The sequence below is a fragment of the Bufo gargarizans genome, chromosome 2, assembly GCF_014858855.1.
Source record: "Bufo gargarizans isolate SCDJY-AF-19 chromosome 2, ASM1485885v1, whole genome shotgun sequence".
In the NCBI taxonomy this organism is placed as follows: domain Eukaryota; kingdom Metazoa; phylum Chordata; class Amphibia; order Anura; family Bufonidae; genus Bufo; species Bufo gargarizans.
In genome coordinates, this window is record NC_058081.1 from 668,547,799 (window position 1) to 668,575,130 (window position 27,332).

Here is a 27,332-nt window from a genome sequence, read left to right on the forward strand (position 1 = left end):
CAACGATTTATACAGGAAAATCATGACGATTAACAAGGTTGCCCATACTTTCGCATCCCACTGTATGCCGCTCCAGGACATATGGCCCGCTCATGGACCGCATGTCTCGGAGGGCATATGGTCATGTGCATGAGCCCTTAATGTGTAGAAATTCTGAAGGTGTGACAAATTCTCCAGTAATAAGTAATGAATGATATAGTCCACTAATTAGAATGAATACAAATTTAGCCGCAAGGTTTTGCTCTTGGAGGGAAAACTTCAGTTCACACAATATGACCTGTTTTATTCATGTGTCTTCTGTCAGAAAATAATTTGAGCATAAATATCAGTAGAACACTTTAAATATAAAAATGCTTATTTATATGAATTAAATTACCTACGTAGTATTAAATGCTCTAATGTTATCTCCAAAGCTTTCTTCCACTATATACAGTATATTGCACTGTAGTTTTTCATAATAATATTAAAGACCCTTCCAAAAACACAATTAATATTTACTTTTGGTTTGAGGTAAGAGCAGAAGGTTAAAGAACTTGGAATATTGGTCTGGATTATGACTAGCTGTGTCCATGAGACACCGTTAGGCAATATAAACTGTAAACTCTTTATCATACAGATAATGAAATGGAATTCTACCCAATTCTACCAATGGACAGATGATATTGGCTAGCCACAGTTGAAATAATATATCTTAGAGGTAAATAAGAAAAGTGGACTATTTTCTACCTGAATGTCACATGAAAAGGCACAAGTCAAAACATATCGAATAAACGAGGGATAGACTAATACTGACCACCAGCACTCAACTTTTAATGAAAGCAAAAGATCAGGAAACTCACCACAGCTGGCCACAAAACTAACAAGGAATAGACAGTGATCAGTGGTAATTAAACTTGTTGTTTATTGCCCAAGGAATTATGTCATTTAAGTGATTTTCCATAACTTACTGTAACTATTGGTGATGAATCTCTTAAAAATTTGATTTGGCTGATTTGCCGAATTTCACAAAAAAGATTTGCTTTGTGACGAATTACTTTGCCACGAAGCACATTTTTTTGTAAGTAGCAGGTGCAATGACAGGGAGCAGCGATAGCGCTGCCCCCGTCATTGTACCCCTCAGATGCCGCATTCATACATGATTGCGGCATCTGAGTGTACAAACAGTGTGAAATTAACATTTAAAAAAACATTACATCAAACTTACCGCGACCATCTTGCTTGAAGATCTCGTCCGAAATCACATGCGGTCCGAGATTATGTCATCACTCCAGCCGGCGTAGTGACGCAGGAGGTCATCGCGCCGGCGTAATAAATGTAATCTCACGCTGCACGGGATTTCGGCAGAGATCTTCAAGCAAATGGTGGCGGTAAGTTTGAATTTCAGGATTAATCGATTCACTGACACGAAGCACAAGGAAATGTGGCTTCTAGGTAAATCTAGGTTGAATCGTGGGATTCAATTCGCTCATCTCTATTGGTGACCTATCCTTAAAGGAGTCTTTTGACACTAGTGGCTGGTGGATAGTTCATAAATATCAGATTAGTGGGGTTTCAACACCCTGCACTCCACCTATCAGTTGTTCAGTAGATCTTGCAGTGGATACAGGCACTGGAATTACACAGCTCAGTATATTGTGCTAGTAACTGCAGTGCTCAGCTCAGTGGACAGATCTTGTAACTGCAGTGCTGCTCCCACAGACGGGAATAGAATCAGTGCTGCAGTAACCATCTCCCTCTAGTACACGATGGATGGAACTCCAATACCTATTTCAAGGGCTGGAGCTACTGAAAAACAGCTAAACGGCATGGGTCTGGGATGCTGAACTCCTGCCAATCCCATATTGATGGCCTTTCCTGGGGATAGTTAATCAATTTACAAATCTTGGAAAATCTGATTGGCAAGGGTCAAATAACGGGAACAGTGGGACTACACAGTGTGCAGAGCTGTCTAATTCCACTGTCTGGTTCCAATGCTGTAATCCTGAAAACAGTAGATGGTTGGGGATGCAAGGAGTAGGACCCCAACCAATTTAATATTGATGATCTATCCTAAGTCAAGGTTGTAAGTAATAAAAAAAAAGTAAAAACCATTTTACAAAGAAAGATCACACTGAAGGGCACTGTAACGGCACCGTTTCCGCAGACAAGGGGTTAAGATCCGCTTAGGCGATATGCCCCTTTCCGAGAGACAGGCACAGCTACTGCAGAACACCAACCTCCCGAACTGGATACAAAATAGCACTCCAAACTGGAACCTCACAAGTAGCTGTCAGTCAGACGAACAGGAAAAGCGTATCCGTCAGCTTACACTCCTGGCAATCAGTCTCCAACAGCATACAGGGAATCCCCCAATAACGAGACAAGGCTCCGTGTTGAGGGTCAAGCAGTGATCTGAAGTGCTGGCACACCCAGCCTGGTTTTTATTACAGTTTGTTGCAGATACAGGACAGATACAACATATCCCCACAATGCATCATGGTTTCCTCCCCTCTGTCCCGGAGACGACCGAACACAATCCAATTATCTCTCAGGACAAAGGGGAGATCACCAATACACATGTGGAGACAACAGGACAGGAATCACCACCCAAACACACAATGGCACACCCCCACAGCAAACACAGACATTTAACATATCCCCAGATAGCTCAAGTCTGAGTGCATATCATTAGGTGACTGGCACTCAGAATACATGAATACAATAATATTAGCTATCTGGGTGCCCTCACATAACATACAATTTAACCGAACGCATAATAACATAAAATACAATTCTACAGACAGATTTAAGCTGTGCGGCCGGTCTGTTTTCTCCTTTAAAGTTACTATGGGCCATAATCCTGAGGCAAGAGGCTTTTAAACAGTCCTCTCCAAAACCCAGTGGCGAGGTTGGTTTCGCCACACATCTCCCCCCCCCAGGGAAGACTAACCAGATACCTGACCTCACGCCGGTCGGTACCTGAGTTAGTCTGGCAGCCCACCCACAACCCAATACTGGACCTGCTGAATTTCGTAGCCTGTCTCTGTCCAGTAAGTCCACCAAGGTGATGTTGGAAGCTGGTACTCCCGGTCTCTGTGTTGCTCCCTGTTTTGGAGTGGAGGTTGCTTTGTGGGCAGGGATCAGCGGTACTCAGCCCTGGTGCCAGCACTACCACGGAAGAAGCCTGGTTGGAGCCTGGTTGTTGGAGGGGGAGACCGACTGTCTCTACCCCCTGTGCTGTAAGTGCAGAGACCACGGTCCCATCTGCACTGTTGTGGGGCTTACTGTCTCCCCCTGGTGCATTAAGCTGCCGCTGGGGAGAGGTGGTAACGAGCTCCTCTCCCATACATACTTCCAGCCGCTGGGGAGTGCGACCGACCGCCTCCGCTCCCAATACAGTGTCCTGCTGCTGGGGAAAGGAGACTGGGCTCTCTATTCCCTGTAGGACACTCTGCCGCTGGGGGACAGGACCGACTGTCTCTGCCCCCTGTAACTCCGTCTGCCGCTGGGGAATGGAGACTCGGCTCCCAATTCCCAAAAAATCATGCTGCTGCTGGGGGGCAGGAACAACTACCTCTGCCCCCTGTAACTCAGCCTGCCGCTGGGGAGGGAGGCCGCTGCTCTCCCCTCCCTGCACTTCACACTGCCTTCCCGGCATATCACTCTGCTGCTGGGGAGCAGGAACAACTCCCTCTGCCCCCTGTAACTCAGCCTGCCGCTGGGGAGGGAGGCCGCTGCTCTCCCCTCCCTGCACTTCACACTGCCGCTGGGGAATGGAGACTAGGCTCCCAATTCCCTGCAGGACCGGCGGAGAGACCTCGGTCCCATCTCTACCGGCCACCTGGGGTCCTTCCCAGTAACACTCTACAATATCTGCCCAGCTGAATGGGTCTGGATCTGGGTCTGTCACCTTACCGTCCTGCTGAGCCTTCTCAATGGAGTGGAAGAGATCTCTGTAGTCCTGCTCCAGTTCCCACTCCAGGGTTGCTAGGTGAGCCAGGTCTTGCTCTACTTCATGGGGGTCATCCCACTCATGCCTAGCCTCCCTCTCATAGAAAATGTCCTGAAGTCTGGACTGTGCAGGGCTCCCGAAGTCAGGCTCTGCAAAGGACTCCCATAACAAGCCAGGACCATCAAATTCCTCTCCCTCTGGCTTGTCATGCTCAGCTGTCCAGGGTATAAACTGTGCCACATACCACCAGAGCGCCTGGTAGGCATCCTCCAGCCATAGCTCCTGCCATACCCGGTGCTGTAGTTCCATCACCCATTCCTCCAGGGGCTGCTCTCCCAGGAAGGACATCCGCAGGGCCACTTGCTTCTGCAACCGCTGCTCCTCACTGGGGAGACTCTCACCTCGCTGGTATTGTACATTATCCAGGGCCTGGTACCAGATGCCTTTCCTTAATGCATCCCGGCCATCCAGGTCCTCCTCCTCGTATAACACTGCTGGTTCCATCCTGGTGCTTTTAGGGTCGCTGTACTGGGACATGCGTTGCCCTTAAATTGTAGAATCCAAAGAAATGGTGTCTCCTGTAGCTGTCCTTCTGGCTGTAGGAACGATCCCGCTGCTGCCACCAATGTAACGGCACCGTTTCCGCAGACAAGGGGTTAAGATCCGCTTAGGCGATATGCCCCTTTCCGAGAGACAGGCACAGCTACTGCAGAACACCAACCTCCCGAACTGGATACAAAATAGCACTCCAAACTGGAACCTCACAAGTAGCTGTCAGTCAGACGAACAGGAAAAGCGTATCCGTCAGCTTACACTCCTGGCAATCAGTCTCCAACAGCATACAGGGAATCCCCCAATAACGAGACAAGGCTCCGTGTTGAGGGTCAAGCAGTGATCTGAAGTGCTGGCACACCCAGCCTGGTTTTTATTACAGTTTTTGCAGATACAGGACAGATACAACATATCCCCACAATGCATCATGGTTTCCTCCCCTCTGTCCCGGAGACGACCGAACACAATCCAATTATCTCTCAGGACAAAGGGGAGATCACCAATACACATGTGGAGACAACAGGACAGGAATCACCACCCAAACACACAATGGCACACCCCCACAGCAAACACAGACATTTAACATATACCCAGATAGCTCAAGTCTGAGTGCATATCATTAGGTGACTGGCACTCAGAATACATGAATACAATAATATTAGCTATCTGGGTGCCCTCACATAACATACAATTTAACCGAACGCATAATAACATAAAATACAATTCTACAGACAGATTTAAGCTGTGCGGCCGGTCTGTTTTCTCCTTTAAAGTTACTATGGGCCATAATCCTGAGGCAAGAGGCTTTTAAACAGTCCTCTCCAAAACCCAGTGGCGAGGTTGGTTTCGCCACAGGCACCAGTAATCAGACATCAAGCCCTGTACAGTCACAAAGCTATAAAATACCAAGCAATGGACAAACCTTTGAGTATGCCAATGAAGTCCAAACATACCTTATATAACCTGGACTACAATGTAAACATTTTTCTCAATCTATGCCCTAGCTACCTTAAGCAAAGTACTCAAATGGAAGTGTAGTATGGGAGAGTTAAAATAAGAGCTGTAGTCTCTGGTTATCATGCTCCTAAAAGTGCCTTAACTTTCCTGCTCATTTAATATGATATTAGCTTGCCTATAGTGTATGTTGGCACCTGTGAATGCAGTTCACATGATGTTACATGGTGGAATCTACTATACGAATTTGGGAGTCTCAGCATACCTTGCATCTTACAAAATCGATAGAGAAGTGCATAATCATTGCTTATCTATAGAGAATTAATTATCTACATTGCAAATGTGCAACATACTGCATAGAGCTGTTTTCACTTTCCAGAGACTCATCTATATACATTTCCTAAATATAACTTGTCTTATAAATCATATCTGTTCACCAAAAATAAATTTGGATAACTTAATGTTACAAATCAACAAGTGTGGACCCATTGTGCCAACTAATTGGTTTGGCTTTGGGCTAAGCCTTCAGCTCATTATTCTAGAACTCCCCTTATATTCACCCTTTAACACCTGTACAGAGATCTGGCCTTCATTGCTGGGAAGCAATTAGAACACTATCTCCAGGGATAGTCCTGGTGTACTTGACAGCTAACCCACAGGGGTCAGGGACTCTCGTGCAAGCACCAGAAGCTCAGAATACACAAAAAACACCAAAAACAGAGGAATACCACAGGTATTCGCTGAACAGTTTCTAAGACTTGAATGCAGGTTTCTGAGATGTGGACAGCACAATAGAAGTGTGGATGGTGGGAGACATGGTAAACAGGCAGGGTGACAGTGAAGGCAGGCAGACTGGGAACTTGGCAGGAACACAGCTGAGGCCAACAGACAGGGTTAAATTAAACACAGACAGCTGAAACTGGAGGTGCTGGAACACACACAGAGGGCAGGTACAAGCTGGAGCACAGACAGGAACAAACACAGGAGAAACGCAGGTAAATCACAATAGCAAAGAACACCTTTGTTAGTCACCAAGAAATCTAAAGATCAGATACCCCCCTGCTGGAGAGGGTACCTTGAACACCCATTGGCCCTAAAGAGACAAAGGCTGGAGCACAAGGCAGAAGCATGGAGAAGCAGGATATGACCAGCGTGGGCATCATGCCCACAGGGAAGAGCAGAGAAGTAGTAGACTTAGGCAACTGATCTAACACATTCAAAATGATAGAAGTATAAAGTCAAAGTAAATAAGTCTGCAAACATTTTACCAAGGTAAAAATGATTCACTTTTGACATACTGTAACATATGTTAAACTGATTAAAACATATGCTGTTAACTGGAAAATATATAGAAGATTTGGTTAACAATACAGCAAACACAAAAAACTTGGAAAATATGTGGCTTGCCCATATCAGTATTTCATATTTCAGGCTAGGCACGGAACATTGGAGGAGAACGGTGAAAAAATATCATTACAATCCTCTATCCTTCCAAGTAGTATTGTGTGCGGGTGAAACCCCTTTGTGTGTTGATGGTATAATTAAATAGTGCCGCACAGCCCCAGATATGTACTACGTTTTAAATGCTACAAGAGGTAATACTCAGTGATGTGTTTCATTGTTATACCTCACACTTCCTAGGCATGTAAATGAGATCGAAGTGACCTATTGTAGTGCAGTCCGTTATATAAGATGACTGGCATGTTTTTTGCCCAGTAATAAAAAAAAATCTGTGTTCAATTGATATACTGTAAGTGCCACAGTGTGCGAGTCAGATGGTAGATTCTTATCTCTCAGCACTAAGTGAGGACCAGACGCTCACATTACATTGCCAGCATTGACTTTGATTTTCTGGATTTGAATTTGTGAGTACCGCTTTGGCTTCTGGCGTTTGGTATGGTATTGATCTCCTGGTTCTGGTTCTTTGGTGTGTTTATGTTTTCTCGCTACTTGTACTTTATTTTCCGACAATTTTTTTACTCTTTTTCTGTACAATGACTCTCATTGGGTGGGTTGGTTGGTTGGTTTCTTTGTCTCCCACCGCGTATTGCAGAATTTGCAGTATAGGGACAGTCCAGTTGTGGGCCACTGCTTAGGGTGATCGTGTAATTAGGTAGTGCTAGTGGGACCGGTCAGTTTAGGGCTTTACTATCATAACAGACAGCTTTGTCCTACCATGACACTTCACAGAGTACAGTGTCCTACACACAGCACATTATTTTATCAGTGCCGCTAATAACCAACATTTCACTAGATTTTCTTGTGTCCCCGCCTATCATGGCTACATAGTACTCATTAGCACTTCTGGCTCAACGCATTTCTACATTGCGCATATTAAAGTGTGTCCTCAGGAGACCAAATTGACAGGTGCATATATTTTGTATCACTGGCCGCTTCTGATGATCAACAGTCAGTATACAAGCCTACTTGGACGGATAAAGAATTATAATTATATTTTTTCACCTTTATCCTCCAGTGTTCTCTGCCTAGTCTAAAATATGAGATATTGATGCGGGTAAGCCACATAGCTTCATTTTAAGTGTATTTTCCAATAATTTGTTAGTGTTTATTTTGAATGTTTCTTTCATGGCTAAGACATGAAAAAAATAATAGATGAGACGAGGACGTCTCACTAAGGAAATTACATAAAATAAAGCTTTTCCGAGAGAGGAAAATTCATTTTGAACATGCAGAGCTGAAATTAGTTACACTGCACCAAATGGGAAACCACTAGTTGAAAGGATTGTTGTTAAGCTTGTTGAGAAATGAAATAATTAATAATGTAATAATTATTTTAAAAAAGGCATTCCTTAGATCCTGTGTATGGAGAACAGGAAACGATCTTGCGGCTAGAGAGGTCTGGAGATGGCAGCAGCATGAGTAGACCACAGAGTGGTACAATGACCAAGTCTGGAGATGGCAGCAGCATGAGTAGACCACAGAGTGGTACAATGACCAAGTCTGGAGGTGGCAGCAGAATGAGTAGACCACAGAGTGGTACAATGACCAAGTCTGGAGGTGGCAGCAGAATGAGTAGACCACAGAGTGGTACAATGACAGAGTCTGGAGGTGGCAGCAGCATCAGGAAGCCACAGAATGGCACAATCACAGAATGTGGAGGTGGCAGCAGCATGAGGAAGCCATAGAATGGCACAATGACAGAGTTTCAATCGACCAAGATACTTCTGGGGGAACCTGCCTGGCATGAACAGGCCTCGAGTAGCTACGGGCAATGAAAAGACAAAGCATAAAGATAGCTTTGAGCCCGTAAGAGTAGCAAAATTCATCATACGTCACAAAAGATTTTACTGCATATAACCGCAGCGCTGACCACGGAATTAATTTTGTTTTTCGACCGACTTACTTCAATAAAGATTTTACCACATATTACTACAGCGCTGAACAAAATTAGTTTTTCCACCGAAATAAGTCACAAAAGAATTTACCGCATATAACTGAAGCGCTGAACGCTGAATAAAATTAGTTTTTCTACCAAAATATGTCACAAAAGATTTTACCACATATACCGTATTTGTGGGGGGAAAATAGCAGTGCGTCTTATACTGCGAATGCAGCTTATTTTGCGATTTGCGAATTTTCGTGCAAATTTTCGCGCAAATTATTTTGCGATTTTCAATGATCGCAGTGGGCGTATCAGCTGTGAGGGAGGAGGGGCTGGGGGGCCGGCGTCTGCTTTTATAATGACAGCGGGGCCCGTGCAGTGACTATTCTACTACACGGGCCCCACTCACTGTATAATCGTATGTCTAATAGTAAATAGTTATGTACATAATCGCATAATGAGCGGAGTACTTACAACTACAAACGCTCGCCGAGAGGAGGGAGGAGGCAGGCTGGGAGGACGGGCACTGGCAGTGTGTGAGTCATACGTCACGCGCCTGCGCCGCCCACTTTATGAATGAAGCAGGCGGCGTGGGCGCATGACGTATGACTCACGTTGCCAGCGCCTGTCCTCCCGGCCTGCCTCCTGCCTCCTCCCTCCTCTCGGCGAGCGCTTGTAGTTGTAAGTACTCCGCTCATTATGCGATTATGCACATAACTATTTACTATTAGACATACGATTATACAGTGAGCGGGGCCCGTGTAGTAGAATACAGTCACTGCACGGGCTCCGCTGTCATTATAAAACCAGATGCCGGCCCCCAGCCCTGTTTTGAGGGTCATTCACTACAGGGACACTTATGGAGGGGATCTGTGGATGACACATAGCATAAGATGTCATACACAGAGACCCCAATAAGAGCCACCCACAGATCCCCCATAAGTGTCACCCACAGATCCCCCATAAGTGTCACCCACAGATCCCCCATAAGTGTCACCCACAGATCCCCCATAACAGTGCGTCACCCACAGATCCCCCATAAGTGTCACCCACAGATCCCCCATAAGTGTCACCCACAGATCCCCCATAAGTGTCACCCACAGATCCCCCATAACAGTGCGTCACCCACAGATCCCCCATAACAGTGCCATCCACAGACCACAATTAGTTCAAAACCCACCAAAAGCACACCTTTTGGTTCAAAATATTTTTTTTCTTATTTTCCTCCTCAAAAACCTAGGTGCGTCTTATAGGCCGGTGCGTCTTATACGGCGAAAAATACGGTAACTGCAGTGCTGAACGCTGATTAAAATTTGTTTTACTACCGAAATACATCACAAAAGATTTTACCGCATATTACTACAGCACTGAATGCTGAATAAGATTTGTTTTTCCACCAAAATAAGTCACAAAAGATTTTACCACATATAAAGGAGCACTGAGATGGAGAGGGTCTTTGGATTCTCCCATTTGGCCCAGGTGCTTTTAATTAGCAGGAGACTGCATAAGGGTATATATTCCTACCTCTCAGTTGGAGTTCCTGAGAGTATGTTCTAGGGTGAGTTCCATACCTGTTCAGATGGTGAGAGTATGTGATGGAGTCAGTTCCACACCTGTTCACATGGTGCAGTACTGCACGGCGGCCATTGTTGCTTTGGTGCCGTCCTAGTGGGTTGATGGGTCCAGTGCCATGGTGGTTTTGTCATACAGCGGGGGCGCTGTTTGACTGCTGGGTCCCGCTGCCTGCTGGGGTGGTGCTGGGGTGTCGGCGGTCGCCGTGCAGTGCTGCTCCAAATTTAGAATAGGGTCCCATTCATTGTCGTGGTCGGTGGGCCTATGCTTTTTGATCAAATTTTATACTAATGCCTCATGTCTAGCATGCAGCATAGGGGTAGGTATACGATAAATTACGCTGAGAAGCAATGTTTATTTATGCTGAGAAGCAGTTAGATAAAAGCATAGTATTGAGGATGTGCGATCCAGTTCTGTGTCTTGTATTTTTACCACTGTTAAACAGCCATGAAGACCCTTTTGCGTTGGTAATATTCACCTAATAGATTACACATAATTTTTCACCTCAATGCTGGCAACTATGTGGTCAGAATGAAATATTATACCACACTTTGTGGTCATGTCCCAACCTTCTTCCTTACTGGAACGCGGTGTTCTCCCTCTTATCTGAGATATTATGTTAGAGTGGAACCTTCCCCAGGCTTAGCTCTCCTTTTCCTTCATATAGATTTTTTTCCCATACCCACCCATACTATTGTGGGTTATAGCTTGGTGATCGCGAAGCTAGTGGTAGTGCAACATTGGAAAGAAATAAAACCCCCAGATATGAGAGGAGTAATAGCGACTCTTAATACCACATATATTTATAAAAAACTACTTTCTTATAGGTTTTTGCATAGCTGTAAAGTGAATAAGGTGTGGCAACTGTGGACAATGCACCCTTCATGTAAACACGGAGACATATAAAAATAAACTGAGACTCAGACAGTATATTGCTGTATTATTTTATTTAACTTGTTCCAACCTACAATGGTTGTTTACAATAATTGTTGATAACTGTGATTATCTGCTTAACCCCAGCAATGGATATTGTATCTTTATTTTCTCTATATATATATATATATATATATATGTGTGTGTGTGTTATTCGATTTCTTAACTTTTTGATATAGTTAATGGTGGGACACATGCGACACATTATCTATGTAATTTATGCTGAGTTTTTGCAGCTTTGGGTACAATAGACATTCGATATGTCGTTGCCCTTTTCCCTTTACCCACGCAGTCATGTGTTTTCACGTGATCTGTTTCACCTTTGGAGCATGGAGGTTGCGATGTGGGCTAGTGACGTCGGGGGTGGGGGCGGACACACTGCGATCATGTGGCCATGTGTGGCCATGTGTGGCCGCGTGATCTCTGTTGCCTCCTTCCGGTTTTCTGAGTTTTTCCACCAAAATATGTCACAAAAGATTTTACAGCATAAAACTGCAGCGCTGAACGGCGATTACAATTTGTTTTTTTCACCGAAATACATCACAAAAGATTTTACTGCATATAACTATAGCACTGAATGCTGAATAAGATTTGTTTTTCCACCGAAATATGTCACAAAAGACTTTACCGCATATAATTGCAGCGCTGAACGCTGAATACAATTTGTTTTTCCATCGAAATAAGTCACAAAAGATTTTGCCGCATATAACGGAGCCCGGAGATGGAGAGGGTCTTCAGATCCCCCCCTGCACTATATGGACATCTCAGAAATGAACTACTGCTCCCGTCAGGTCATGGAGCGTCCCGGGCTTCCGACATATAATCGCTCCGCTAAAGGATTATTTTGAAAGTGTGTAGAAGGCCCCAACACAGCAGATTTATCATGGAGACATCATGTAGATTTTACCGCATATAACCACAGCGTTGACCACTGAATACATTTTGTTTTTCAACCAAAATACTTTAATAAAGAGTTTATCGCATATAACTGCAGCGCGGACCACTGAATTATTTTAGTTTTTCGATCAAAATATTTCAATAAAGATTTTACCAAAAATATTACTGCAGCGCTGAACGCTGAAAATATATATATACATATATATATATATAAAAAAAAAACTTCACTAAAGGTTTTACCACATATAACTACTGTAACAGTAAATGCTAAATATATTTTGGTTTTGTACTGAAAGACGCCAGTAAACGCTTTTAGCAGAAATAAATGCACCAGTGAAGTGCATATACAATCAGGTCCATAAATATTGGGACATCGACACAATTGTAACATTTTTGGCTCTATACACCCCCACAATGGATTTGAAATGAAACAAACAGGATGTGCTTTATCTGCAGACTGTCAGCTTTAATTTGAGGGTATTTACATCCAAATCAGGTGAACGGTGTAGGAATTACAACTGTTTGCATATGTGCCTCCTACTTGTTAAGGGGTGAAAAGTAATGGGACAGAATAATAATCATAAATCAAACTTTTACTTTTAAATACTTGGTTGCAAATCCTTTGCAGTCAATTACAGCCTGAAGTCTGGAACACATAGACATCACCAGACGCTGGGTTTTATCCATGTTGATGCTCTGCCAGGCCTCTACTGCAACTGTCTTCATTTCCTGCTTGTTCTTGGGGCATTTTCCCTTCAGTTTTGTCTTCAGCAAGTGAAATGCATGCTCAATCAAATTCAGGTCAGGTTATTGACTTGGCCATTGCTTTCACGCCACCAGATAGGAAGGGAGTAAGTGCACCCCCTGTCTGCTACCCCCTCCTCTGTACCTACCAACTTGCACTTGCCCATCCTAGGTAATGGACCGCAACTGGGCGGCGGTCCCTAACCTCAATAAGTGCGGAGAGACAGAGAGAACAGAGATGGTATAGTGGGCGGAGCGATGACACAGTAATAGTCCAAGTTAGGCCAAGAGGATAAGGGCGGCTGGGAAGCCGGGGTTCCAACACATGGAGGAACAACAAGATGAGTCTGTAAGCAAGCCAAAGGGTCAAAAACTGGAAGGTAGAGTCAGTACACAGGAATGAACAAGAACAGGTCAGGTCACAAGCCAAAGGTCAAGCCAAGAGGTCACGTCAGGAACTAGGAGCAAGAAGTTGTGGGTCAAAAAACAGGCACAGGTCAATATCCAGATAGCGCAGGGAACACAATAGCAAATAGCCCTAGGACACTTAATCACAGGCAACCTGTGGCCAGCAGGTTGCATGTTTATATACTGAATGGCAAGGGTCATGTGATATGGCCAGCGCCACATGTCCTCCCACCATGACTGTAGCCGAGTGCTCAGCTCGGCGCTCAGCCCCTTGACCATTACTATGGTAATGGGGGACGCCGGTCGCACAGAGAGGAAGCATGCGGCCGGCCGTGCTCTGCCCCCGTTACCCCAGCAACCAAACTCGGCGCTACAGCAGGACATGGTGTGCATGCCTGCCTCCATGTCACACCAGGGCACCGGTGGCAAAGGAGAGGAGAAGCACGTCGCCAGCGCCCTGTGACAATTGCATAACATTCCACTTTTTTCCCTTAAAAAACTCTTTGGTTGCTTTTGCAGTATGCTTTGGGTCATTGTCCATCTGCACTGTGAAGCGCCGTCCAATGAGTTCTGAATATGACAAGATAATATTGCCCGAAACACTTCCGAATTCATCCTGCTGCTTTTGTCAGCAGTCACATCATCAATAAATACAAGAGAACCAGTTCAATTGGCAGCCATACATGCCCACGCCATGTGCCCACGCCATGACACTACCACCACCATGCTTCACTGATGAGGTGGTATGCTTAGGATCATGAGCAGTTCCTTTCCTTCTCCATACTATTCTCTTCCCATTACTCTGGTACAAGTTGATCTTGGTCTCATCTGTCCATAGGATGTTCTTCCAGAACTGTGAAGGCTTTTTTAGATGTCGTTTGGCAAACTCTAATCTGGCCTTCCTGTTTTTTAGGCTCACCAATGGTTTACATCTTGTGGTGAACCCTCTGTATTCACTCTGGTGAAGTCTTTTCTTGATTGTTGACTTTGATACACATACTCCTACCTCCTGGAGCGTGTTCTTGATATGGCCAACTGTTGTGAAGAGTGTTTTCTTCACCAGGGAAAAAATTATTTGGTAATCCACCACAGTTGTTTTCCGTGGTTTTCTGGGTCTTTTGTTGTTTCTGAGCTCACAGTTGCGTTCCTTCTTTTTAAGAATGTTCCAAACAGTTGTTTTGGCCACGCCAAATGTTTTTGCTATCTCTCAGATCAGTTTTTTTTGTTTTTTTTCAGCCTAATGATGGCTTGCTTCACTGATAGTGACAGCTCTTTGGATCTCATCTTGAGAGTTGACAGCAACAGCATCATTGTAATTGAGATAATGAGGGAATAACACACACCTGGCTATGGAACAGCTGAGAAGCCAATTGTCCCATTACTTTTGGTCCCTTAACAAGTGGGAGGCACATATGCACACAGTTGTAATTCCTACACTTTTCACCTGATTTGGATGTAAATACCCTCAAATTAAAGCTGACAGTCTGCAGTTAAAGCACATCTTGTTTGTTTAATTTCAAATGCATTGTGGTGATGTATAGAGCCACAAATGTTAGAATTGTGTCGAAGTCCCAATATTTATGGACCTGACTGTATTTTTTTCCTTTTTGTACTGAAATAGGACACTGAACGCTTTCACGACATGTAACTTCAGAAGTGAAATGCGTAAATATTTTTCCTTTTTGGACTGAAATAGGCCACTAAACGCTTTCAAGACATATAACATCCGTCGACGTGAACTGAGAATGTATTTATCTTTTTGTACTGAAATAGGCCACTAAAAGCTTTCAAAACAAACAACCGCTGAAGTGAACTGAGAATATATTTTTCTTTTTGTACTGAAAATGTAAAGGGGAGTTGGCGACGTGCACTCTTCCCGTCTGGTGGAGCGAGTATGCAGCCAGCGTCTTTGTTCCCATGGTGATGGCGGGCCGGGGAGAACCCGGCTGTGCGCGCCTCTTCGGCATGGCCAGCATTCTCCATCCCCTAGGCAACGAGCAGCAGGGGAGCTGAGCGCTGATAAGAATGAATCGGCGCTCAGCTGCATTGAGGTGCGTGATGCTAGTCACGTGACGCTGGCCACATCACGTGACTCATCTGTTGTGGCTATTTACCAGGCAGCCTGCTGGCCACAGGTTGCCTGTGATTGGTCTTTCAACCTCACTAGCGTTTGCCTGCATGTGTGACTTTATGTATTTGACCTCGGCTTGAATTTGACTCTTGATCCTGTGTTACCCCTTTGTACTGTGTGATCTCCTGACTCCTGACCTCGGCTTGTAGTTGATGTTGATTTTGGTGTTTCCCCTGGTTCTTATGTTATCTCCTGGTTCTGACCTCGGCAAGTTTTGACCTTGATATTGTGCTCTGCCTTAGTGTTCGCTTCTGTGTGTTCTGTCCTAGCTTTGTTGTTTTCTCCGCTGTTGTTCTTCCCTGTAAGCCCCAGCAAGTACTTAAGCTAGGGACCGCCGCCTAGTTGTACACCATCAGTTAGGATGGACCGTGCAAGTAGTTAGGGATAGTGGTGTGGGTGGAGCTTAGGGCTGCACTTATCCCTACCATTTATTACAGAAATACAAAATAACACATATAACCGCAGCACTGACTGACTGCTACTGCTGCTACTTCCGTTAACCCGTGCACCACTACCTCCCGGGCAGGTAGGCTGCTGCAAACCAGGTGGTCTACCCAGGGTACGTTTGGCTCCTGACCTCCCACTGCTGCCACCCTGCTGACTCCCAGCCATACTTTCAACACATAAAACCGCCAACGTGAACTGAGAATATATAATTCTTTTTGTACTGAAATAGGCCAGTAAATGCTTTCAGCAAAAATAAATGTACTAGTGAAGTGTGAACATATTTTTCTTTCTGTACTGAAAAAGGCCACTAAATTCCTTTGCCACAAATAAGTGCACCAGTGAAGTGCCTATATATTTTTTCTTTCTATAATGAAATAGGCTACTAAACCCTTTTGCCAAAATTTGGTGCTCCAGTGAAGTGTATCTATTTTTTTTCTTTCTATAATAAAATAGGCAACTAAACGCTTTTGCCACAAATAATTGCACCAGTAAAGTGCGTATATTTTTTTCATTTCTGTACGCTTTCAACACATCTAACTGCCAACGTGAACTGAGAATATATTTTTCTTTCTGTACTGAAATAGGCCACTAAACCCTTTTGCCACAAAACACAGCTCCAGTGAAGTGCGTATATTTTTTTCTTTCTGCACGCTTTCAACACATATAACCGCCGACATGAACTGAGAATATATTTTTCTTTTTGTACTGATATAGGCCAGTAAATGCTTTTAGCAGACATAAATGCATCAATGAAGTGCATATATAGTTTTCTTTCTGTACTGAAATAGGCCACTGAACTCTTTTGCCACAAATAAATGCACCAGTGAAGTGCGTACATTTTTTACTTTTTTGTACTGAAATAGGCCACTAAACACTTTTGCCACAAATAAGTGCACCAGTCAAGTGCGTATATATTTTTTCTTTCTATAATAAAATAGAGCACTGACCGCTTTAGCCACAAATAAGTGCACCAGTGATGTGCGTATATTTTTAACTTTCTGTACTGAAATGGGCCACTAAATGCTTTTGCCACAAATAAGGCTACTTTCTCAGTCGCGTTTGGTACGGAATCTGATCCGTCATGGATCTGCACAAATGTATCCATTCAGATAATACAACCGCATGCATCCATTCAGAACTGATCCGTTTGTATTATCTTTAACATAACTGATCCATCTTGAACACCATTGAAAGTCAATAGGGGATGGATCAGTTTTCTATTGTGCCATATTATGTCAGTGAAAACGGATCGGTCCCCATTGACTTACATTGTGTGCCAGGACGGATCTGTTTAGCTCAATTTCATCAGACGGACACAAAAACGCTGTAAGCAGCGTTTTGGTGTCCACCTCCAAAGCAGAATGGAGAAGGAACAGAGGCAAACTGAGCCAAACTTAAGGGCAAAACTGAATCGTTTTGGACCGCTTGTGAGAGCCCTGAACGGATCTCGCAAACGGAAACCAAAACGCCAGTGTGAAAGTAGCCTTAGTGCACCAGTGAAGTGCGTATATATTTTCTTCTTTCTATAATGAAATAGGGCACTAAACCCTTTTGCCACAAATAACTGCACCAGTGAAGTGTGTATATATTTTTTCTTTCAATAATGAAATAGGCCACTGAATGCTTTTGCCACAAATAACTGCCCCAGTGAAGTACGTATATATTTTTTCTTTCTATAATGAAATAGGCCACTGAATGCTTTTGCCACAAACAAGTGCACCAGTGAAGCATGTATATTTTTTTCTTTCTGTACGCTTTCAACATATATAACCACCAACGTGAACTGAGAAAATATTTTCCTTGTTTGAAAAAATATAAGCCGCTAAAGGCTTTTCAACATAGCATTTGCACCACAAGAACAAATTGCTGTATAATGGCTATTTGAATCCCCAAATTTTCTTTCTCTGCACTTGTAAATCGTTTTTATAGCACTGCCCCTAATGCCTTCTGATGTCTCTCCCTGCACTAAGATGCTGTGAAATGATTCCTCCCAATACTTTCCCTGCACTTATAAATCGTTTAATTTTTTAATTTTTTTTTTCTATTGCTGTTTCTAGTGCCTACTCACATCTGTCCCTGCACTCCGAATGCTGGAAAATGTCTGAATCCAAAATAGCCACCGTATTTATAGCGCTGTGACATCACAGGGCTGGGTGGCTCTAATTGGCTGGATGTGTGGCATTATGGGTCAGCCCACCTTCCCAGAGTTCCTTGGCCCATGTCTTCACACTTGTAGCCAATATTGTAGTCGTCATTTTAGGAAAAATTGTGATTCATTACCACAAAGCTCAAGGAAATTTGCATTAGTTGCAAATCAAATTTTTCTTGAAATTCAGATCGAATTCCACTTTGTCTGATTTGATTCGCTCATCTCTATTCATAACCATATGCAGCTCAGACCATTTGAAATATATATATATTTTTTTACAATACTTATATTCTGGAAAATACTATACTATTTTTTATTTGCATTACTGGCACTCATTTTAACAATGGTAAAACCCCTTAATAATACTAAAAAGATGCTGCATCTAAAATGTATAATCCAAACCCCTCATCCTCATCATTTTCTAAATCATAGTGATTTATTGAATTCATTCTAGAGATGAAAAGCGCATTGGACTAAAAATACAATAAAGCATTGCATTGTTCTAGTTATTTAATCATATTTCTTTCTGTTGAGTCTGGTTTATAACAACCAACACAGTCATCATTACAGTTGCCATATTTTAAATAATATTTATAATAAAAATAAATAATTTTTTTCTTGCTAAAATATTGAACCAAACAGTAAACTCCTACTATGTTCACAAATATAACTGCTAAATAGGGTTGAGCAAGCCCGAACTGCCGATTGTTTGGGTGATTTTATTATTTTCCATTATAACATAGTTATAACAGAAAATAATATCATTCTTAAGTAGAGATGGCCTTGTGGTTCGCCCGGTGATCGTTTCACGGTGAACTTTGCTAGTTCGCGATTCGCCGAACATACGAAAATATGGCGATGTTCGCATGCGCCATATTCTTTTGCATTGAGCTGAACTTTGAGCAATAACACTTCCATCAGGTGGGACAGGACAGCTACTTGAGACGTTTCAGCACATGGACACACCCCCACCCTATAACAGAACCCGATCTGGCAGCCATTTTACATTCTTTGTTTTGCCAGTGTAGGGAGATCAGTCTTGGCATCAGATGAGGAAGAGGTGGTATCAACGGCTGCCACCCAGTGGTCTGACAACAGTACCTAGATCAGCCCAAGGAGAGTGGTCCCCGCTGTTGCTGCCTACTCTGAGATCTCTAATGTCAGTGGTGGTGAAAGTGACGATGATGACGTGTCGATGGACGTCACATGGGTGTCCACAAGAGAGATAGAGGAGGGGAGTTCGGAGGAAGAGACGGAGCAGCAGATAGCGAGCAGAAGAAGGAGAAGCAGGCAGAACTGGCAGTGCACAGGAGGCAAAATGCAGACTGCAAATGTATCTGGAGCGAGCCATCCACGATGCACGGTCACATCTTGTGCTCCCAGGACGCCGGTGCATGGCTTTTTTTTAACGTGTCAGCTGCTGACAATAGTGTTGCCATCTGCAGCCTGTGCTGTCAATGCATAAGTCGCGGTAAGCACAACACTCACCAAGGGAAGACTGCCTTAAGAAGGCACCTGGTCTCCCATCACCGAGCCCAGTGGGAGCAACGCTGTCAGAACTGACAAAGCCACACTCTCGGCGCTCCACGCCCTGCCTCTTCTGCTTCTCCTCTCTCCACCCATTTGTCCTCCACTCCACCTTGTAGTCGTCACATTCATCTGGCAGAAGGCAGGCTTCCGTGGCCCTAATATTCGAGCGTAAAAAGTTGATTATGCTGGTAAACACTCTTGCCCAAAAGCTGACCGCTGGCTTGTCGGAACTGCTAGCCCGCCAACCTCTGCCATATAAAATGGTGGACTCGGAGGCCTTTAGAAAATATGTGGCCAATGGCACACTGCAATAGAAAATCCCCAGAAGGAAATATTTCTCCCAGAAAAGCATCCCAGAGCTATATGGCCATGTTTAGAGGCAAGTGAATATATATCTGGTGCACAGTGTCGGTGCCAATATACATCCGACCAAAGACATGTGGTCTAGCAAACACGGGCAGTAAAGGTACATAACTTTTACTGCCAACTGGGTGAACCTTTTGATGGATGTCAAGCATGTAACCCGTGGCATCCTCCTCTTCTTCTTCTCCTCTGCTGACTCCTCCTCCTTTTCCACTGCTACAGCTTCTTCCGTTGCACCCCCCAAGCTCCCCAGAATACATTTGACGTGCTAGGTGAGACATTTCCATGTTGTGCTGCGGCTGTTGTGCCTGGAAGCCAAGAGCCACTTCGGTCCTGCACTGCTTTCAGCTCTGCCGTCACAGGCCGATCAGTGGCTAACCCCGCTCAATTTGACAGTTGGTAAAGTGGTGTGCGAAAACATTGCCAATCTGCTGAATGAGCTGAAGCAAGGCAAAATGACACATGTGCCGTGCATGGCACATGTCCTGAACTTTGTCATGCAGTGTTTCGTTGCCAAATACCACGGGGTACAGGACGTCTTGCGGCGGGCCAGGAAAATCTCTGGCCATTTTAGAAAATCTTACATGGCTGTGGCTCGCCTTGTTGATGTTCAGTGGCGACAACACCTGCCCGTCAGATGTCTGATTTGTGACAGCCGACGTGCTGGAACTCCACATTTTATATGCTTGATAGGCTGTTCCAGCAGCTACATGCCGTTAATGACTACCTGTACAATCTCTGCAGCAGGACAGGTTATGGGGAGCTTGGTTTCTTTTCACTGTGCCTGTGGCTGCTCATGCGTGACGTATGCAGATAAGATCACCTAACTGGTCAGTCACAGCCAGGGTGCCATCAGTGACATCGTACCTTATGCCTTCTTTCTGGAGCGTGCATTGTGTCATGTCATTGATCAAGCCGTCGAAGAGCAGGAGCTGGAAGATGAGGAAGTCGCAATGCTGGATGAATTCCCAGGGGGCTACTCCATCTGAGACAAGTCAGCAGGAGTGTAAAGAGGAGTCAGAGGAGGATGGTGGCTGGGGGGAGGAGGAGGAGGCGTAAGAAGAGCAGGCTTTGAGGGGAATTTAAACTTTTCAGGGATCCCTGGTGATGTTCGTGGCTGGGGGCAGGAGATCAAAGATGACAATTCTCCTGAACGATGAGCAGGAGCCACGGCGCTCCACCGCTTCCAATTTAGTGCAAATGGGCGATTTCATGCTTCAGTGTTTGTAGGGGGACCCCTGTATAAAAAGCATAAAGGACAAGGACCAGTACTGGGTGGCAACGTACTTAGACCCCCGGTACAATTTTGGAGTTTCCCTTTAGGATGCAACAAAAATACATATTTTTGGGGAAATTTTTGCCATTGATCCCCCTCTAGTATGTCACTTTCCATGTTGTAGGGCTATTTGTGCACTTCTAGTAATTTTTTGGTGGCTGCAAATATGACCTGAAAGTTTTTAAGGTATGCCTGCCATTAAAGTGAACGGAGCCCACCGCGAACTTGTGGTTCACGAACATTTGATCACGAACGCGCGTTCACGTAACGTCCCGGCCTATGTAGGTCCATCACTCATCTCATCCACTTGATTGCGCAGCTGGTATCCTCTTCTTTCTTCCTTCTGCAGGACCTGCAAAAGAACCTTTGGTGAAGTTTACTTGCTCACCACTCGGTCCCTTTGCAGGACCTGCAGAAAGAGGAAAGAAAAGGATACCGGCTGCGTGATCAAGTGAATTAGGTGAGTTTTTTATTTATTATTTTTAACCCTTCAATGGCCATTTTATTTAGCATTCTGACTTAAGAATGCTATTATTTTCCGTTATTACGGAAAATAATAAAGTGAAGTTTGGGTCCCTATTTACTTTAATGAGGTAAGGGTCAAGTTCGGGTCCAAACCCGGCGATCCTGAACTTTCAAGGGTTCATTATTATAGGGCAGAATTATGATAGTTCTATTTTAACAAGATAGAATTCAGATACAAATATTTGAGAGAAATACATTTCTAGATCAAGCTCTATTATATTGAAATAAGACAAGCATCATTATCATGAAGCTTTCTTCTGAACGTCTCCAAGACAATGACACAGTTCATTGACCCAGCCTGCTAATTGGTTGATGTCAGTTATAATGTCTTATTGTCTGCCCTTAAGGTCTCAAACGTTATCTTTATGATAAATGTAACAAATGTGAAAATATAGTTAATTAGATAACACATTTAAAATAAAAGCTCTTTTCTAGCATACCTCATGCTCCGAAGCATTTGTGCACATGTTAACCCTTAACCTTGAAAATTATTATTAATGGGTGATTCTATTATTGAGAATGTTCTTAAGCAATTTCCATAGCCCACTTCTAAAATTCTGAGCATTAAATTAATACACACATTAAGATCCATTAGTTTTACATTGATCTCTGCCGGCAAAAATGGTATAATCAGCTGTGCTAGTTGTTTCTGATGCCCAATACTAACATGAAGAACCCATTTTAATCCCTAAAGGGCTGAATTTATTATTTTTACTTTTGTTTTGTGCTCCCTGCCTTCCCAGAGTCATAACTTTTTTATTTTTCTGTTTACATAGCCATATGATGGCTTTTTTTTGTGGAACAAGTTGTACTTTCCAACGCCACCATTTAATATTGCATATGAAGTAGTGGGAAGTTGGAAATTCCAAATGGGGTGACACAAAAAAGCAATTCCACCATAGTTTTACATTTTTTTTTTTTTTCCGACGTTCCATGTGTGATAACACTGACCGGTTACTTTTATTCTAGAGGTTAGTACAAATCCAGCGATACCTTATATGTATAGTTTTTCTTGCGTTTTGATAGTGATAAAAAAATTTAACGTGGGACAAATCAGTTTTATTTTTTTGTCTCTATATTTTGACCTCTATAACTTTTTTGTAATTATGTGTATGGAGCTGTATCAGACTAATTTCTGGGGTGTGTATGACTTTTTGATCACTTTTTATTATTATTTTTTGTAGAAAATTAAGCGACCAAAAACTGCAAATCGGCCATTTGGATGCTTTTTTCCATTTTGCTGTTTGCCGTATGGGGAATATATTTTTATACTATGGTCATTTCGCACATTGCGACACCCAAGATGAGTATTTTCTTATTTTTTTTTGTTCTTTAATTTTTATTTAGGGAAAAGGGGGATGATTTGAGTTTTTATGTATTTTTTAACTTTTTTTTTTTTTTACACTTTTTTATAGTTCTCATAGGAAACTATAACATGCAAGCATTAGATTGCTATTATCATAGATTCCAATGCACTTGCATTGGAATCTATGATGCTTTCGCTACTTTCCTTTGGAGCCCTATAACATGCAAGGGCTTCATAGGAAATGCTATGCAGCAGCCTCCTGTCATTCATAAAGACAGGGGCTGCTGCATACATGCTCTGGCTCCTCCGATCCCCACACGGGGGAGCCGAAGCACAGCCGAAAGCGAAAGCATTAAATGTCCGGGTTAATTGTCCAGGTTAAATGTCCGGGATCAGCATTACTGACGATTGTGGACATTAGCCACTGGTGTCTGCTTGAAGATGCAGGCGGCCACCCAGAGCCATATATGTACGGCGCTGGGCGAGAAGGGGTTAAGCAAAATTGTCAGTTTGAATAAAGCCTAAAGCTTGTCATACACGTTTTACCTTCTTGCCAAACCCGCCAAGAATGGCTGGTTCGGCCAACACACTAATGTGTGTGAGAAACCCCTGACACCTTCCATACAGATGTTGAGAGAGAAAAGAACTGGACAAAATGAATATCATTGCACAAATGCCTGATCCTTTTGTATTCCTTGAAGATAAGCCGCTGCTAGAACTTTCTGGCAGAGGCTTTCTCTACTCTCACCAAACCATACACAGACACGTTTGGCCAAGCTGAACATGTATGTGTATGGGAAGCTGAAAAGGAGTCGGGTGAGACAGCTAACACTTACTTAATGTGTATGGGCAGTTTAAGATCTATTATTGTTTTAAGTTCTGTTCATCTGAGGGGTTGCCATAAAAGTAAGTTAAGTACTGGTACAAGTCCTTATTCTCAGTTGGAGAGCAGCATGAGCATATGCCACTGATTCTCTAGAAATTAATATGAGCAACGGAAGCAAACAAGTGTGATCACTGATTTATTTTAATCATAATTTTTGTTATCATTTACTAAATAAAATTATGACTATTTTTGGGCAACATGACACTTGAACCTTCTTATGTCAGTTCACTGGTGAAGGAGGTTCTACAGTCTTTACATATTGATGATCTATCCTCTGAGAGTATCCACCTTCACAATGTCAGTATTTGGTCAGTTATTGATTGGTATTGAAAACAGGAGTGGGTCCAAAACAGAGATGACACTTGATGGAAATACTTGCATGTCTTCTGTGTTTTGGACCCACTCCTGCTTTTGGCTTCCAAATCATGATCAAATCCTGATCAGGAGAACAGTAAAATAAACTGTGATATCAACAAAGCCAAAAAGAGACACTAGTGTCCCCAGAACAGACTGGTGAGGGTGGCAACAACATGAGGAGTCAACACAGTGGCCCAGTCACAGAGTGGTGAGGGTGGCCTTTTTTCTTACAATGTTTGGTGTAGCACCCAGAATGTTCTGACCTGATGCATGAGGCACAGGTGTGTGGAAATCTTGGCTTATCCATGCTTGATTCATCTTTATAATGGTTAATCTCTCAACATTTTGTGCTCAAAGATGAGTTTTATTTGGGGTAAGTATGCCCCCTGCCACACTTAAGACTCACTCTGAAGCCACACTACTGGTCGGGCAGAAAAGCTTTTCCAGGGCAGACTCGGCCAGTTGTGGCTACAACTCAAGTTTGACTGCCCAGTAGTCCAGAGGATCTTGGATCTCGGTTGACAGGGTGCAGTCAAAGTATGCCACCACCTGCTGGTGAAGGTTCTTCTCCATATTCTGCTACTGCTGGCTGAATTCTTTAGTAGTTGGGTAAATAAATGTGCACATCAAAGACTAGAGACTCAGGTTACTGCTGAAGGAGCTGGTGGCCGTGAGATGTAGGCGCCATGTCTCGTTTCCTCTAGCAATCCAGATTTATCAGCATCTGCTCCAGGAGGGGCAATATTAAAATTTGTGATATTTAGCGAATATTTGATAGAATGTTTGTCATATATTCGCGAATTTGAGATTATTTTCTTGATCGCAAAAAAATCGGCAATGTAATATTCGTGTAATGAGTGTGAAATACAGGTGTGGGTCACTATAGCTGCATTTTTCAAGCTGCTAGAAGTTTCCTGAGACTGGAGAAAATGGTTGGCACGGCAGAACATTACAATAGCTTTATATGCAGCTAGAGTGCTCCAATATATTCGTGATTGTGAAATCAGCACTAATGATGCAAATATTTTGGTGCAATACGTGCAACTTCATATTTTAACAAGTCTGACTACTTATTAGTGATTGGTGCACTAAGTATTGTTGTAAACTTGCGACATCACAGCACTATGTATGTATGTATTCTGGGGATTCGCTCTGGTAGGCAGGTTAGCGGACGCAGTATAGATGCAACAACAAAGTCTTTGAATTAAACAGTTCAGTGTTTATTCACACATTTAAGTAAATGACAAAACAAAAAGTCAGTTTCAAGGAAAACAGTCACCTTGTGATTTTGGTGTTTGTTGACACCATGCAGTAATGAAGAATTCCTTGAAAAAAGCTGAATCCACCTGCTTTAACACCAACAAGGTAGCAGGCCTTAATCCAGGCCCAAACTTCCAACACAGAGACTGACAGAGCTCCACTGTCAGAGAGGAGTGAATCCACTCTCAGCTGACACTGCTGGCTGGGTTTTTATAGTCCAGTTAAGACCAGGCCTGGAACGTGGGAAGTAGTCACACACCTATCACTTTGGCTACTCCCAGTAAGAGCCGTCCCGGATCAGCTATACAGCGTTACTAAAATAGCCAAGTGTCAATCAGCATTAGCTGCCGTTGACACCTGAAAATACCGGCTCTTACTTCACCGAGGCCAGGAACCTCGGTGACACATACCTTCCATCAACGACGGACCCTTGTGCCTTCCTACATACCTCCCCCCTTTGTTCAACCCTGACGGGGTGAACACTTGCCAGACAGTGTACCCCTGACAGGGCATCCGCGTTTCCCTGTAAGCAGCTTGCACTGTGTTCCACTGAGAACTTGAAGTTCTGTAATAACAAGAACCATCTGGTGACCTAAGCATTCCTCTCTTTGGCCTGGCTCATCCACTTGAGAGGGGAGTGGTCGTTCACCAGACGGAACTTTCTCCCCAACAGATAATAGAGAAGAGACTAGAGTGCCCATTTGATGGCCAGGCACTCTCTCTCCACTATACTGTGCCTAGACTCGGCTGGGGTGAGTTTGCGGCTCAGGAAAACAACAGAATGTTACTCCCCATTGATTTCCTGAGAGAGTACAGCTCCTAGGCCTACTTCAGAGGCATCAGTCTGTACCACAAACTCCCTCTTGAAGTCGGGCGTCACCAAAACCAGTGACCCACACAAGATCGACTTCAACGCGGAAAAAGCCTCTTCCGCTCGGTCATTCCAGAGGATCATCACTGACTTCCATCCCTTCAAGAGCCTTGTCAACGGAGCCGCTAAATTGGCAAAATGGGGAATGAACCTCATATAATAGCCCACCATTCCCAGGAATGACTTTACTTGCCTAGTGGTGACATGTCGGGGCCAATTCCGAATCGCCTCTATTTTATTTAACTTGGGGTCTGATAACTCCACGTCCAATGACGTACCCCAGGTACTTAGTCTCCTCTAACCCTATTGCGCATTTCTTTGGGTTAGTGGTCAGTCCAGCCTTCTTAAGGGAGTCCACTACAGCCTGCACTTTGGGTAGATGACTTTCACAGTCGGAACTGTGGATGACGATATCGTCCAGGTAAGCCAACACGTACCGTCGATGTGGATGAAGTACAATGTCCATGAGTCGTTGGAACGTGGCGGGGGCACCATGCATGCCAAAGGGTAACACTTTATACTGATACAGCCCCTCAGGGGTGACAAAGGCAGTTTTCTTTGTCACCCCACCATTAAGGGCACCTGCCAGTAGCTCTTCGTGAGGTCCAAGACAGAAAAATATTGGGCTTGTCCTAACCTCTCGATAAGCTCATCTACCTGGAGCATGGTATATGCATCGAACTTGGAGATTTTGTTAAGTTTGCGAAAATCATTACAGAACCATAACGTCCTGTCCGGCTTGAGTATTAAGACTATCGGACTGGCCCATTCACTTTTGGACTCCTCAATGACGTCTAGTTGCAGCATTAGCTGCACTTCCTCCGCGATGGCTTGTCGCAGTGCCTCGGGTACCGATTATGGTTTTAACCTGACTTTTGCCTGAGGCTCAGTGATAAT

The 27,332-nt window shown here is 43.8% G+C and overlaps 1 protein-coding gene across 2 annotated transcripts in view; it reads right to left on the reverse strand.

The window, feature by feature from the left end:
* Positions 1-27,332, reverse strand: part of DRD2 (dopamine receptor D2) — a 253,047-nt gene that overhangs the window by 15,636 nt on the left and 210,079 nt on the right. The window contains exons 5-6 of one of the 2 annotated variants that reach the window (XM_044278450.1): positions 23,354-23,362; positions 11,989-12,017 (exon numbers count right to left, since the gene is read on the reverse strand). The exons of the other annotated variant lie outside the window; for it this stretch is intronic. Coding sequence (XP_044134385.1) covers positions 11,989-12,017; positions 23,354-23,362 — 38 coding nt within the window. The remainder of the gene's footprint in view (positions 1-11,988; positions 12,018-23,353; positions 23,363-27,332) is intronic. 2 annotated transcript variants of the gene reach the window in all.